Source organism: Squalius cephalus (genome assembly GCF_949319135.1).
Source record: "Squalius cephalus genome assembly, chromosome: 13".
NCBI classification, from domain to species: domain Eukaryota; kingdom Metazoa; phylum Chordata; class Actinopteri; order Cypriniformes; family Leuciscidae; genus Squalius; species Squalius cephalus.
Window position 1 is genome coordinate 25,718,520 of NC_137134.1, and position 15,771 is coordinate 25,734,290.

At 37.5% G+C, this 15,771-nt stretch overlaps 2 protein-coding genes across 5 annotated transcripts in view; both read right to left on the reverse strand.

Moving 5' to 3' along the window:
* Positions 1-571: 571 nt before the first annotated feature.
* strip1 (striatin interacting protein 1) lies at positions 572-10,112 on the reverse strand. Of its 2 annotated transcripts, none has more exons than XM_079890547.1 (21): positions 9,967-10,111; positions 7,991-8,060; positions 7,793-7,867; positions 7,568-7,702; positions 7,363-7,483; positions 7,218-7,286; positions 6,679-6,785; positions 6,441-6,568; positions 5,865-6,047; positions 5,560-5,780; positions 5,410-5,475; positions 5,271-5,334; positions 4,276-4,347; positions 4,058-4,132; positions 3,872-3,969; positions 2,458-2,584; positions 2,066-2,166; positions 1,825-1,891; positions 1,643-1,747; positions 1,339-1,543; positions 572-1,212 (listed from the first exon to the last, which is right to left on the reverse strand). In XM_079890547.1, the coding sequence occupies exons 1-21, from the start codon at positions 10,069-10,071 to the stop codon at positions 965-967; spliced, it is 2,442 nt and encodes an 813-aa protein (XP_079746673.1). In that variant the 5' UTR covers positions 10,072-10,111; the 3' UTR covers positions 572-964. The 2 variants fall into 2 exon arrangements, with proteins under 2 accessions (XP_079746673.1, XP_079746672.1); XM_079890546.1 differs by having other exon boundaries at positions 579-1,215; positions 9,967-10,112.
* A 2,243-nt stretch (positions 10,113-12,355) lies between these two features.
* Positions 12,356-15,771, reverse strand: part of cacna2d2b (calcium channel, voltage-dependent, alpha 2/delta subunit 2b) — a 32,460-nt gene continuing 29,044 nt past the window's right edge. For all 3 annotated transcript variants that reach the window (XM_079890556.1, XM_079890555.1, XM_079890554.1), the window contains one exon: positions 12,356-14,890. In XM_079890556.1, coding sequence (XP_079746682.1) covers positions 14,789-14,890 — 102 coding nt within the window. In that variant the 3' untranslated portion in view covers positions 12,356-14,788. The remainder of the gene's footprint in view (positions 14,891-15,771) is intronic.

A 15,771-nucleotide genomic window follows, 5' to 3' on the forward strand; every position in this document is an offset into this window, starting at 1 on the left:
AGGCGACATCTAGTGTATACATCTATACCCGCCCACGCCGTCAGATCATTTGGACGTGTACTGTTTTCAAGAGATAACAACGATATAAATACTGTTCGCTTTCTCACACAAACCGCTCGTTTCGTGTCTTAGGCCATCAATGTGTACTTATGATGGGGAATTGTTTCATTTGGACGATGGGGAATTGTTTTAATTTGGACTCTGTGACCATCGACCTGCATTATAAGACTGACAGACAAGAACGGTTTGACCTAAAAATATCAAAATTGAAACTACTGCGGAAAAAAAGACACCTACATCTTGGATGCCCTTGAGGTAAGCTAAAACATATCAAAAATTAATTTCAAAGTGAACTATCCCTTTAACCGCATAAAAAAACCAACAAAAAAAAAAACCTTCCCTTTCCCTTTAAAACCTCACTTATCGGGCTTATGCTACTCTGAATAATGCCCGAACTTCGTATTTTGAGCACTTCTTGCGTGGTTTTTGCCTCTTCATGATGACTCGCTTAATTTAGTCCAAATTTGTGAGCTGATATTCTTTGACTTTAAAAATGAATGACAAAAACAACAATGGTTCACAGAGAAGTTTGTTGTATTGCATTGAGTATTGTATACAGAGCCAATGAAAAACACATCAAAACACTCTAGGATAAATACAGTCTTTCACAATAAGATCAGATTTCATATTCAGTTATAGAGAATCAATAGTCAAAAGCAGCAAAAACAAACAGGAAAATGACCTCTTAGCACATCTGTCAAAATTCTCTTCCTAAGAGTAAAAAAAAAAAAAAAAAATATGCGCAAGTTTACTACAGGCGAGCCGTTATGTTACACAAACAGACACACAGGAAATGGTCCCTGTTGTTGAACTATGAAGCGTAGTGTTGTTGGAAGAGTTTTACTCTGGTAATGGTCATTTTCACAACTGCTGTAGGGAAAAGGTGCTGAAACACTACAGGCGTTCACTGCAGGAGCTCTTCCCAGGAAATGGGTTTGGAAAAGACCTCACGCTCTAGCCAGAGGTCATAGTTCATTTGGAAGTCTTCTGGAAGGTCGATCCGCTGTCCCAGCACACTTTGCAGGCAGTTGTCCACCGGGAGGAATTCTGGGTTGCTCTGGTTCTTGTCATAGCGTCGGCTGTTGAACCGTTCAATGTTGGCACGTAAGGCGCATTCTTCCGCCTGGAAATCCCACGGGCGAGCGTCCAGGTCTGCTGTCGGAGAAACAGAGAGCACGTTTAATTCTGACACCCAGGTTCTACTAAAATTTCAGGTTTAATAATGACGCATCAAATTGTTTAGTTAAGATCCCAGTCCAGTTTCTTCCCCCTACTCACCGTTTCCATAGGCCCAGTCGTCGTTGAGGCGATGGCGCACTTTCTGATATATCGCTGACATGGTTTTCATGTTGCTTTTCCTCCATTGCCGCCCCAGATACTTCGTCTGGACTTTGAGCAGCTTGAGCACATAGAGCTGCATCATGGCCTGCTTGACCTTCAGCGCCCTCTTCAGGATGGGAGCTGATTTGAACACCACCAACATCTAGAAATAAGCAAAATTTGAATTGACCACTAATGGATGGCTCTCTCCAGCTACGTTAAATGTTCGTGGTTTGCATGCTTGATTTGTGTGGTGTCTCACCATGGTCCTGGAGTGCTTCCATTTGGTGAGTTTATTGAGGATGCGCAACAGATTAATACAGGAGAACAAGTTCCTCCAGCAGAACTGATTATTATCACCAGCTTCCTGTAATCAAAACACATCAAACAGCTCAAAGACTAGCTCAGAGAAGCATTAGACACATTCAGGTGTAGTTTTCTCACCAGACTCTCAGCGGTGAGCTCTGGAAGCTCGTGAACGACGCAGTGCGGGAAATCCAGAGCTGAGATACTGCCGAGGAGATAAGATATGACAGATGTCATTACCCATAAAGCGTCATGAAAAATGAACACGGGTTAAAGCAAGTGCAAAGAAGTTATGCAATTTTCATGCTCCGGGTCATTTTGACCCATGAACAGATGTTTTGTGAGCCTGAAATGAACAAAGGTTGACTTGAAGTTTTACCTGTTTTTAGCGGTAATGTAAGACATGATGTTCTGGTTGAAGAACTTCAGGATCAGCGGGATGCAGTTGGCAAACACCAGATGCTGTGCCATGTATTCAAACTGCAGGAGAAAACTTGCGTCAACATTCTCTTTTTACTTGCAGCTGTTTCACTATAATTATGAAGCCCAAAACGGTGTCACTATTCAAAAATATCCTCATTACTATGGTGCAAGCTGACAAAAAGTGAGCCGGACCTCTACTGCCGGGCTTACAAACGCCTCAAATCACATTTTGTATAATAAAATAATAATGTCAAATGGTTTGTGTGAGTTGGATGTAGGTTATGGTTAGGGTAAAACCAACATCTAGAAAAGCTCCTCACGAACAGCTTCGACAATGTGTTTGTGTACCTGATAGACGTGGTTGAGCTTGAAGTGTTTCAGTAGCAGCAGCAGTATGGCTGAAATGGCTTTGACAATGATTTCTTTATGGCGATTCACATCTACGCCCAACTTCATACTCTGAAGAACCGTAGTGCTAGAAAGAGATACCAGACAGGCCGTGTCAAACCATGCACAAGTAAGGTACGATCACATTAGCGAAATTGCGGCAAAAAAGTCCATCTATTGTCAATAGCGTAGAAGCACAGCTAACACAAGTCACTTTTAAACCATCAGCTTTCTGTTGTTCAGCGTATAGAATTCATGTGACCTTGAAACTTGAAAATAAGCAACATCTGGATGAAATGGAACTTTTCGGATCACATGGATTCCGTTTGGAATGTCTGGATTTCACCCACGAAAATTCACTGAGCAATGATAAATGTGACAACACCTTTAGTAAAGTAAATATGTTTAGTAAGTCTATGGAAAGTGTTAAAAATACAATTACACAGCTTAGTGACATTTTTGTTTCTGCCCTCGTGTGAAACTCCCAATCAAAAACTAAATATATCAATCAAATATATATAAATATATCAATATACCAATCAAAAAGTCATGTATATTAGAGATGCATTGATATATCGGCCAATAATCCGTATCGGTTGATAACAGCAATTAATTACTATCGGCCAATTGTTTAACAGCCGATGATCGGGGCCGATAAAACGTGTTCAGAGACTGCAACTCATACTGTGTATGAAGAAAATCCCTCGTGTCGAATGTAGAGTTAACATGACAACGCATTAAGAGTAAAAAAAAAAAAAAAAAAAAAAAAAAGTGACAAACCTCTAATATTATAGTAATATTATAGAAACCTTAAGAAAATCAAACTATTGGTATCGGTAGATATTCTAAATAATCTGCAATCAGTATCAGCGGAAAAGTTTTGTATCAGTCTCATCTCCAACTAATAAAATTGGGAAAAAAAACGACAACAAAATTACTAAAACATTTAAATGTAAAAAGAACATCTATAAGAGAATTTAATATATTAATAAATGCTACAACAGTATTTCAAATGATCCTAAAATAGCCCTGATTTTAGGTATACGCATATTTGACAAATCACAATCAATAATTTCAGAGAGAATGTCATGAATACTTATTACCCAGGAGATACTTTTACAGCATCTGATGCCATGAGTTCACTGTTGCCATGGCAACCAAGTTGAGTGATTCAGCTTCAAACACACACACACACACACACACACACACGCACACGCAAATGCACACACAGACTCAAGTTGTTTGGAGAATCACTTTGATTCAGTTCATCAGTGGTATGATTCATTCACGTCATAAGCTCCACTGAAGAATCATTCAGTTTGATTCACGGAAGGCACAACCACATCTGCAACTGTGCTGTTTAACAGTGTCTTACGGCATTTCCTCGGGCAGCACGTCCGCCAGGATGTTGATGGAGTCGGTCTTGGCTTTGGATGTGGGAGCAGCAGCCAACAGGATCTTGAGCAGAGCGATCTGAACACACACACACACAAACAAGGTCTGTCAGTATGAGAACAGCTCAAATAGAGTGCGACTGGTGTGTGAACTGTCAGTCTCTCACCATATACTGTGGTAAACTGGGTAAAATACCCTGGTACAAGAGCTCTGTGGAACACAACTCCAGCTCCTCTTCACCCTGAACATCGACACACACACACACACACACACACACACACACACACACACACACACACACACACACACACACACACACACAGAGGGTTATTAAACTCATCATCAGATGGCATTTTGCAGTTCTATCAGTGTACGGTCACTCACGCCAGAGAGAGGGGTCTTCTGATACTCCTCTTCTTTAGCGATCTGGACCTCAGCGATGGACACATACTTGTGCTGAAACACACACAAACTAAACGTTACAATGAATCTACATATGCATCTCAGAGCATTTAGCCACAAGAGTGATTTCACTATTGTTAAGATGTGTAAAAGCAATAAACAACAGCTAGTTAAAATGGTTTACTGTTTTTATAAAATGGTAACAACAATATTGATGAAATAACGTAACAAAATGATGTTCAATAAAGCTACATAATAATTAATATAATTAATCATTAAATCACAATAAACAATTCTTCCACCAAATAATGTTATTTGTTAGTCTTACAATTTTAACTAATAAAAATTTGAAATTGATTTATGATCAATACAAATTTTCAGGAACAGTTACAAATATTGTAATAATTAAATGTAGTTGATAATTGTATTAATGCTGATAACAACAACAACACTACTACTAATAATAATATTCACAATAAACAATTCTTCATTAGTCTTACAATTTTAGGCTAACTAATAATTGACGTTTGATTTACGACCAAAAGAATGTTGTTGATTTTTTGCAGTAAAAAAAACCATGGGTTGCAAATATTTTATTATTAATTGAATTTTCATTCTATACTTTTACTATTGTTACAAAAATTTTTTTATGGAGGACTAAAATGCTTCTTAAAAAGAAAATGAAGGAATCAATGATCAATTTATTTATTTAAAAAAATAAAATTTTGAATAAATCACAAATGACATAAGACATTTCCAACCATTTTAACTAAAACATTGAAACCATGTAAAAAAATAAGTGCAATAACAAAAAAGTATAACAATTTAATTCAAACTGAATATTGGTCTTGGCTAATTCAATCAGAATTAACAAAACGATTAAATTCATAAATCACGTTTTTTTCAGTTCAAAGCTAGTATTGATGCGTGAAGAAAGTGTGGAGTTATGTTAATAAGTCATGGATGTTGCTAATTACCTGTTTGAGAGTTTTGATGCTTTCATGTATCGGTCTGGGCAATCCGACCACTGTATCCGTGTCACTGCAACACAAACACAAACATGCATCACTGAGGCTCACAGGAAATGAGCAATTGAGTGGCATACAACAGACTCACTTTCCCAGTGTGTAACCGATGAATTTACTCCTGCTGGAGTCCAGGAAGTTCTCAATATCCTTTTCCCTGTTAAAATCAACATAGACACCAACTTAGATTTGAGAAAACCATCAGACAAACCATATCAAACGGATGAAGTCGAGTTTCTACCTGACTTTCGGAGCCCACGGCAGACCCTTGGGAAAACAGACCCTCTCAGAGGGGGGGTGCGGGATGGGCGGCGGCATGACCTCATCGCGCTCCAGCGGGAAAGCCTCCGCCTCTAGAGAGTTGTCATTGTCGTCATTTTCCTCTTCGTCTTCGCGGGATTCATCGGCTTTATATGGGTCCTTCTCGTTAAACGCATCCAGATTGTCCTGCTTTATAAGACCCTGAAGAAATAGATTTAAAGGGTTCACTTTATAGTTTTATTTTCCACTGCACAGGTTTCCATCAAATATATATGCGTCAGTAACCTTGTGTTCTCTCCGGGCACGTCTCTGTTGTTGCTCGATGAGGTCAGAGGCGGACGCCGGCGGGGACGCGGCTCTCATGCTTCGCACCACACGGATACTGTCCTCCGGCAGCGGCGGGAGACCCAACGACACCCGTCTACTGACCTTACAGCCCTGCAGCTGCTCGAACCCTCCCAGAGTGAACTGGGATGAGACAGGAAACACACAGACCATTAATCATAAATCAATCATAAACCTCCTTTGAAAGTATTCATTGAGCATTATCAGCATCTATTATCTCTTAATGTCAACGGCTGCAATCTGTTTTGAGCAGATTCCAAAGAAACAAAACATTCGCGGAAATTAATCAGACTTTGCATTAATATTAGCGAGTGACTGAGAGGCGAATTAATATCTAGCTCTATTGAACTGAAAAAGGCTGTTAAAGAGGAACAGATTCCCTTTGAAAGAATGGATTCCAACCTTTAGAATCGATTCATTACTTGGAAATTCTTTTTGGAATCGATTCCCAACTTTAACAAACACAAGAATCTATCTAAACCCAAAAATTCCAGTTAAGAGCTCTGTCATTCTCACCAGGATGGTTTTCCAGAGCAGCAGCAGGACTTTCTTCATGGGGAAATGGGGCGCGTGGCCACTGCAGAACTTGGTCACCATCCCGAACAGCATGACGGAGACGGGCTCATGGTTATAGAGAGGAGAACCTGCCAGGAAGAGTTACAGGGACATTCATGACATTTCTACTCTTCCATACTCAACGCGCATCTTCAAATAAACAGTCATTTTTCAGATAATCTTAGTCTAACTAACGAACCAAGCTCAGATTTGAAGGTTTCTCTAATGGTTCTCCATTCTGGACTATCTGTGGGATCTTCACGCTGGATGGTCTCCACTATCAGATACATGATGTTCAGCAACACCCTGAAAACACAAGCATGCACAGGGTTATGGAGGACTATGAGTGTGTCTTAAAGGTGCAGTATGTAATATTGACTAGCCGATAAAATGGGCACTGCAGTCCAAATTCAAAATATTGGAGATCTATTCCCCACGCTGACACTCACGCGGGTTGGCAGATTGAGGACACACAACAGGAACGAGCGTGATTGACAATGGAAAGTGATGAGCCTTACACTAAGTTGATCAGTTAATGTATTTGCAATGTTTTTATTGCTGAGGCTATTTAGGGCAAGTAGAAACTGCGATCTCTGACCCAGTTCGTTTGTTGGCTTCAATGGCTCCTATGAATGGAGCCCCTAAGGGGACATGGCTTTGCGTTCTCTCGTAAATGTCACATGGAAAGTGCGTGGATGATCAAAGTATACTAAATGCATGTAACGTGTGGTGTTGTACCTGAGGTCAGTGCTGTCGGCCAGTGAGATGGCGGGTTTCCTGACCGCACTGCTGCACGCAGCACTGTTACTGAGACACATTTAACAAGAGTTATTTAAGTTTTCACATGTGTAATATGAATGTTTGCATGTGCAGTTCATCTCACTCAATCTCCATGTTGAGCAGCTCCATTAGCGCAGTGAACGCTCCCACATCCAGCAGCAAGAAGACGTTATACCTCATCCAGTGCTGCACCTCCAGTTCTGAAGAACACTCACCAAATGTACCTGAAAAAAAACAATCAATCCTTATTAACACGAGACTCTAGGGTGTTTCCAATCAAATAAATGCATATATAATGCATAGTTTACCTTGAGCCATGTACAAGATGGCTCTGGCAACTTTTAATCTGCGTTCTCGGCCGATCACGTCCAGTCCGTCCAGCAGACGCATGGCGTGAGTTTTGTGCTGAACCAAATCCAGTTCGGTCCATTTCTGATCGGGCACTGCAAAAGCACATGGACATTTGCTCTTTTGTAACTTAATCATTATCTTGCAAAACCCAAAAAATGGAAAATAATTAGGTCATTACTTACTATGAGTGTGGAAATCTTCTTCGAAGCACTTTCTGTTGAGTAGAAACTCTGGTCCCTCTGTGTAACTGTACAACTCTACAAACAGTTTAAAAGAGGAAAATGCATTATTGTAGTCGCAGTTGGTTAATGAAGGCTGAAAGTTTAATATGATATTAGTACAGAAGAAATGAGCAGTAAACCAAATGAGTGAACTCTCACCTGACAGTTCGATTGTCCATTTATCTGCATCTGAATATTCAAACTCCAAATCAGGAGTATCTGATAAACCCTGAGACACAAACACGGAGTCAGTGTAACTGTCCAATAGGAGCTGACAATTCAGTCACAACATTTAAGGACAGACAGAACAGGCCATGTTCACATTACATGGATCAAGTGACCTAATTCCGATTTTTTTCCCTCCCATGTGGCACAGATTGGATATGACCCACAAATGTGTAAGCAGGAAAAAAGCACATGGTATTCTCAGATTGGTTTCAGTCCTATAAATCGGATATGTGCATTTGCGTTTGCCCTGTAAGCAGAAAGATCAGATATTCCTGTCCACGTGACCAATGTCACCAATGTCGGATATTCCTGTTCAATGTCATTAAAAAAAAAAAAGCTACGGTGGCGAATGATGTCTACTCAGGTGCAATCAAATGACTCTTATCAATGGCGCAATGGAGGATGAATGCTCAAACCCCTTAAGAGACCAATGTTTTGCTGAACTTTAAAGATGGTGCTGAAAGCAAAAGCTTGTATTATCATTTCATCTGCGTCCATTGCAAATCGCACAATTTTTAACTCCCTTTTCGGCCTAAGATTTTCCGGGTCAGTACGGTTGTTTTCCCAAATGTATAGCATAAATTCAGATATTATCGGATATGAGTCAACTTTAAAAGATCCAAGTCTGTTGGTTGTCAAAAAACAAAATAAACAAAACAATCGGACATAGCCTAGTCAACAAATCAGAAATGTGGCCTTGTTTGAAATTAGTTATCCTTGTGAAAAAGAAGTGCACTTAACTTTATGGAATGTGCACTTGTGCATTTCAAATCTTAAAACAATATTTAAAAATGTTTTAAGTCTTGCAGATAATATAATATTATTGAAACAATACGCAAGTACACTTAAAGTACACTTTCATGACTAATACACATTTTAAGGACATTTTAAATGACTGTTTTAATAATCTTTTGTTGTGCTTTCAAATAAATTTGATATTGCATTAATATAGCCTATTTTAAATGCACTAAATTGCAACTTCATCATTAGAAACTTGTAATTTCTAATATATTTAAATACACGACATGTAACTTTCAATGGAAATTACATAAAAGTATATTTTAGTATGTAATGTATACTAAAATATATACATGATATGTATACATATACATGGTATTTGGTATATGTATATAAATATATAGCCTACATGGTGTACCATAAATGCTTGTCAGTACATTCATTCAGCAGTACACCTAACTTTAATATTTCAAAGACAACAGAATTACGAAATTGCATATAAAGATGAACTTATTTAAGCATTATATATATATATATATAGAGAGAGAGAGAGAGAGAGAGAGAGAGAGAGAGAGAGAGAGAGAGAGAGAGAGTATAACTCTTACAATAATACATTTTAATCTAATTGCAAATAACATGCACTTAAGTGTCAAAAAACATTACATTTATTTCGCACTCAGGACATTTTTAAAAGTAAGTTATGCTAAAGTCTACTTTTTCACAAGGGCAGACAGACCGATATTAATGTTCATCAGTCAATCAGTTGATTATGTAGTGTTAAATAACCGATCAGAATCAACAAGAGAAGAGATAGACTTCAGAAATAGGCAATGTTAATCACATTACTCAATCATTTCAATGTGTTTTTCATTAACGTGTTTGTGCATTAATGAATAGTAAGAGTGGTTTCGTGAATATTCAAAAATATGATAATTAAATGAGATAATTAAAGTACAAAACGTTGTTCAGGAAAACTTAAATTTTAATATTTGATTAATGATGCACTTTTCATATTATCAACTGTTGTTTATTTAATTAGTGTTGTTTAATCACTTTATACATTTTATTCTTGGAATTTCTGATGTTTATGCTAACATTGCTGTCAAAACATACATTAAACTGCAAAAATACAAATCATAGGGATTTAAACAGCTTCGTTTGACCCTTACCTCAGAGTCTTTCCTCTGGTTTCTGGTGAACTCGCCTCTCATTTTGTTCGGTAACATTTGATTTTGTTTCTGTTTGTTGTTAGCACATAATCCGACACCCTCCATCTTCACTGCACTTCCTGCTCCCGCTCACCTCTCGCGCTACTTGCACACATCTCGCGATGCTACAGCCTGTGGCGAAATCTATGAAAGTGACCACTGACGTGATGTGTCAGACGGACCGTCTGACTTTAGTAACTGTCTGAGTCGTGTCTGACTTTAGTAACTAACGTTAGTTTGCTTTATTTAAAAAATAATTATTGTTTGTTAAACATGTTTTATTCACGCAGACAATTTTCAAAATATTTCAGGGGACAGGATATTCCTTCAAGGTAAAACATTTGATGTGTGAAACAATCGGTGCTCACAAAATAGGTTATCATTACAGCCATATTGAGTATTGAGCTCAAGAGCTGAAGAAAATACTGTCAGGATCTATTCTAAATGAATAAACTTACTTTTATGCCCACCAGGGCTCGCTAGAGGATCAAATCATTGCTGCCAACCCACTGCTGGAGGCTTATGGTAATGCAAAGACTATGAGGCATTGTTTTTTCTATGAGGTCATATGAAATACATTTGTGCATTTCATTAAACCTCTGCAAAAAGTTCTGAATCATTTCCTTCTCCTTAGGGTTAATTCATTAGGATTCACTTTGGATCCACTGGAAAACTGGCTTCAGCTGATATTGAAACTTGTGAGTCATGCTGTTTTGAGACAAATATGTTTTTTGTTTTTTTTATTTGGGGTGACATTAACTGAATATTCAAAGTCAATGTTCTATGACTGTCAAAGATCTGCTGGAAAAGTCAAGAATACGATTCCAGTTCTCTGCTGAGGAGCTACCATACCAGCTCAAATTAAACTAAAATTTTAAGTTACTGATGGGGAAAAATACACTATTAATAAACTCCAGCCACTTACTAAACAACCCAAGAAAACCACAATATCCAGTCAATTAGTGAAGTGGACTAACTTTATTTTAGGTGCATGAATTGGAGGCTGAAGATGAACGGTGACGTTTATGAGACGTGCACAGGTATGAAACAAGAAGAGTGAAGGAGCTCACCTACCAGGTACTTCCAATCTGTGCAGTGGAATCAAAAGATTGAACAATTTACAGTGCTGGATGGGGTTTTAAACCATTTCAACTTTACAGACAGAGGAAGGCAAGAAGAACGTGACCAGACTGCAAGATCTGGTCGACAAGCTCCATCTGAAAGTGAAGGCCTACAGGCGGCAGGCTGAGGAAGCTGTGAGTGATGATTCTTTGTCATGGTTTTCCTTTCAAAGCTTTATAGGGAAAAATGTTTATAGCCACTCAGAAACTCTTTCGGCTTGTGAATCATTTCGAGCATTCTGGTTTGCTGAGGGCGCATGTTGTTAACGAAATGCCATAAGTTAGCAAAGTGCATACATTCACTTAATGGCACCTTCACTTCAAAGACTACATTAAATATTTTTCCATATAAAAATGAATTTGCCAGATCACTGAAATACTAAAGTGAAACGTCGAAAGAACTAAAAATATAGACTTTCCATTACAAATTTGAACAAAATCTTTTGTCAAAAAAGATTATTGACATTTTATTTGTCAACTATCAAAATACAGGAATAATGAGAACTGCTACATAGCTATTTGTGATTGCATGATTAGCTAATATTTTGGAGGGAAAAGCATTTTAGTTGTCAAGAACTTAGCAAACACAGTAAGGGAGATAGTTAGCACTCTAATACCAAATGAACTTAGCAATGAGTTATTCATGTAAATAAAACCTTTCTTAACAAGGGCTTATAACCTAGTGTTTAAAATAAACGATTGAAACGTGTATTATATCAACACATAAGCTATCTGGGTTAGCAGTGCCAGTTAGCTAGCCACATTATTTACCACATAAACAATCTCGGGTTAGTAACAGTAGTTACAGGAAAGTGCAGCATGAGCAGGAAGACATCGTCGAGTCTCAAGACATCTACTACCTCTAATCTGAGACAAATACTTTACTGATTTTTAATTAAAACAAATAAAAATATCAAAAAATGTAAGTAAAAATATATAAAGAACATAAACTAAATACCTTAAAATAAATTAAATATAGAAATATCTAAAATCTAAAAAAAAAAAAAAACAGAATATTTTAATGCACAAATAAGTAAAAATATGAAAATAAATATATTAATAACTAAAAACTTTTTTTCCAGGGCAAGGAAGCAGCTGAGTCTTTAAAGCCTCAAGCTTAAAACACCACAGGAAGCAATCATAAAATATGATTACTTGCAATTGTTTTACTGCTGTAATAAAAACCTGCTGTTCTCTTTCATAATCAAATACATAACTCTGGAGTAAAAAATAAAAATCCATACCAAGTTGACGTGAAAAATATGAATGTCTTTATCTCACCAATTCTCTTATAAACATCTCCCAGAAGTGAATGACACAATATGATACAAAGTTAGCCTTTCTTGATAGACTTGTGCCATCTGTACAAAATGAAGTGATATGGAAGACCGCAGAAAGGGAGGAAAAACCCTTTCACAAAGTGTACAAACATCTGCAGAACAATGAAATAAAAAACAAACAAAAAAATACTTAAAACATTCCTATTCACATAATTAAATTCAATGTAACACTGAGAGAATTTTACATAAAGACAGTAGTATAAATACTCTTATTGGCATTAAATAATTCTGTTAGAACACTCATAGCTCACATACAAACATTAAGCCGATATTCAAAGACAAGCCTGAATCAAAATCATCCAAAGAAAGCGGCTCAATACTGATATCATGCTCTCCTTACACTAATTCAGTAGCGCTCACTTGCATTTCAGCGTAGTTGACATAATTCAAAGTATTGCTCAAGCCATTACAATACAAAACACGTCAAGCGAAACCCTTTCAGAATCTCGGCCCAGTCTGATTTATTTGGAAGTACAGTTGGTTTGGAAGTGTGGCCACATTAAAAGATGAAATACCACCAACTAATTTGTTATAGATAATCAATGAAAAGCAACAAAACATCTGCGATAAAAACCAAAACATCTCAATAAAAGCATGAAAGCGTTTCAAAATTCACACTCGATACATTTCTCAAGCAATATACATAACGTATCTTTTAAACTAAACAAAAATAAATACATATCGACCCTTCGATAGCATATATGAACTCAATGAGAACATAAAATCGGTCCATCGAATGGCTGTAAGGGTCGAGTGTCTTTCCAGCAAATGTCCTGAAATCATTATTAAGTTTAATAGCAGTTATCATTTTTCCCCAGCATGCAGCAGGACAGCGAGACATCAGCTTGCATTCCATTTCATTAAAACACACTGAACTAGATCAACTCAGTGTGGAGTAACCATATTTACATCAAAGAATTTAAAACCATTTGAGTGCCTTTCTAAAGACAGGATCAGTAGAACATGTATAGTAAAACCCATACTGAATGCTAAAGGACGTGCGCGGGCGAGTCACGAGAAATCACCCCAAATTCAACAGAAAAAAAAAAATTATAAGAAGAAAATAAAAGGTATTTGTAGGAACACTGTGGATATTTCGCATTATTACATTATTTTCATGTATTTTTTACTGAATTACAGTAAAACTTTTTTTAAATAATCACAAATTAAGGTAGTATAACAATTGCTAAAATTTAGATTTTTTTCCACATTACGGTAATGAGAATAAAGTTTTTTTAAATGAAGGGTATTTGTAGGAACACTGGATTTTTTTTTCGTTGTTACATTATTTTCATGTTTTTTACTGAATTACAGTAAAATACATTTAAATAATCACAAATTAAGGCAGTATAACTTGCTAAAATTTGAATTTTCTCTACATTACGGTAATGAGAATAAATGTGTTTTATTTTTCATTTCGGTAATGAGAATTCTAAGGAAAATGTGCTTTATTAGTTTTAAAATCTTAATGGTCCTCAAAATAGGCTTCATTTTCTTTGTGAATTTTTTTTGTTTGTTTTGATTTAGGGTGAAAAACTTATGTTTGCCAGGTTTCATGACATTCACCCTTATGCTGTAAACCAAAGTCAAGTTAACATTCAATACCGTGATTTTCTTCAGCATTCATTCAGGGTCACTCTAATCCACGTCCAGTGCTATTATTGGTCCATTCGGACAAGTGCGCCAAGGCACTGTTGGGTAACAAACCAGGCAGCAGTTTTATACACAATATATGCCCTTAAAACATTCGACAAAGCTGTAAATAAACACGAAGCGAAATCAAAATCTTTTTCTTTTTTCCTAAACAAAGCAGTTTGCGATAATACGGCATTCTCTTTTGGCAAGAAAGCCTTGGAACAAAATATTTCAATGAAAGCGGCGTGTCCCTCGCATTTGAGCATACATCAGGGTTTGGCACTAAATCCAGAACAAAGCAAGACTCAAATAAACACTCAATGCGAGATTGTGATAATAACCGTCAAAACTTGTGTCGTGTTTCAGTCTTTCGAAACAAACCAGGTCCTTTCCTGTTTTTGGATTTGGCAAGCAAAAATACTTCACGGCAGCAGAAAGGTTGTTGTTGTTTTTTTGTACGTTTTCCGAATATAAAGGTGAACCATTTAAGACAGTTGTTTTGTTTTTTTTGGGATCTGCACAATGTCAGGGGTTACTAAGACATGTTTTCCCATCATGCTCTGCTGTAACGGTACACAGCTGGAATGCACCTCACGATGAGAACTGGATAATCAGACGGATGTCAGGAGAGGACCCGGAGCGTTGTACGGATGAGGGACAGGAACACCAAAGGCAGTGGGACTCAGATTACGACCGTAGAATGAGGTAAAGCGACAATAACTGAATCCAGAGCAGAACTCCCATGGGACAGTGTAAAGAGTGAGCGCTGCCACACTCAGACGTGTTCTCCTGCGGGAAACAGAGGATGTTCTGGTTAACATTCACTATAAATGCACTATCACAATGCCAGGCTGTTTGTTGCTGGTTGCTAGGGTGTTGCTATGCATTTTTAAAGTGTTCCAAGTGGTTTTAGTGCATTGCTATGTGGTTACTTGAATGTCCTTGGCAGTTGCTAGCACAATGTTATGAGGTTGCTAGGGTGTTATGAATGGTTTCCAGGATCTATATTGTTTCTTTGGTATTCTGAATAGTTGACAGGACATTATTATGTGATTGCTTGAGAGTTCTGGGTGGTTGCTAGTTCGTTGCTAGGACAATGTTATGAGGATGTTCTTGGTTGGTTGCTATGTAGTTTCTAGAGTGTTCTGGGTGGTTGCCAGGATGTTGCTATGCCGTTGCTTTAGTGTTCTTGGTGGTTGCTAGGACAATGTTATGAGGTAGCTAGGGTGTTCTGGGTTGTTGCCAGGATGTTGCTATGTGGTTTAGAGCCCGACCGATATATCGATATTAGGCATTTTCCAAACTATTGGTATCAGCATTTATAATGGCCGATAAATTAATATTTAAAAAATAAAATAAAAACAGACGAAACACCCTTCAACCATGTTATGATAACTTATTTGAGTTAAGAGAACTGATGGGTATGTTCTTTTAATTGTTATTCAAGCAATGTATGTCTCGTGACAGTTGCCAACTTACCATGAACACACTTCACAGATGATCTCAGTTGTGGATGTTCGCTAGGCCTAAAACTACATACTACATACTAGGCCTAGCGAACATCCACAACTGAGATCATCTGTGAAGTGTGTTCATGGTAAGTTGGCAACTGTCACGAGACATACATTGCTTGAATAACAATTAAAAGAACATCCCCATCAGTTCTCTTA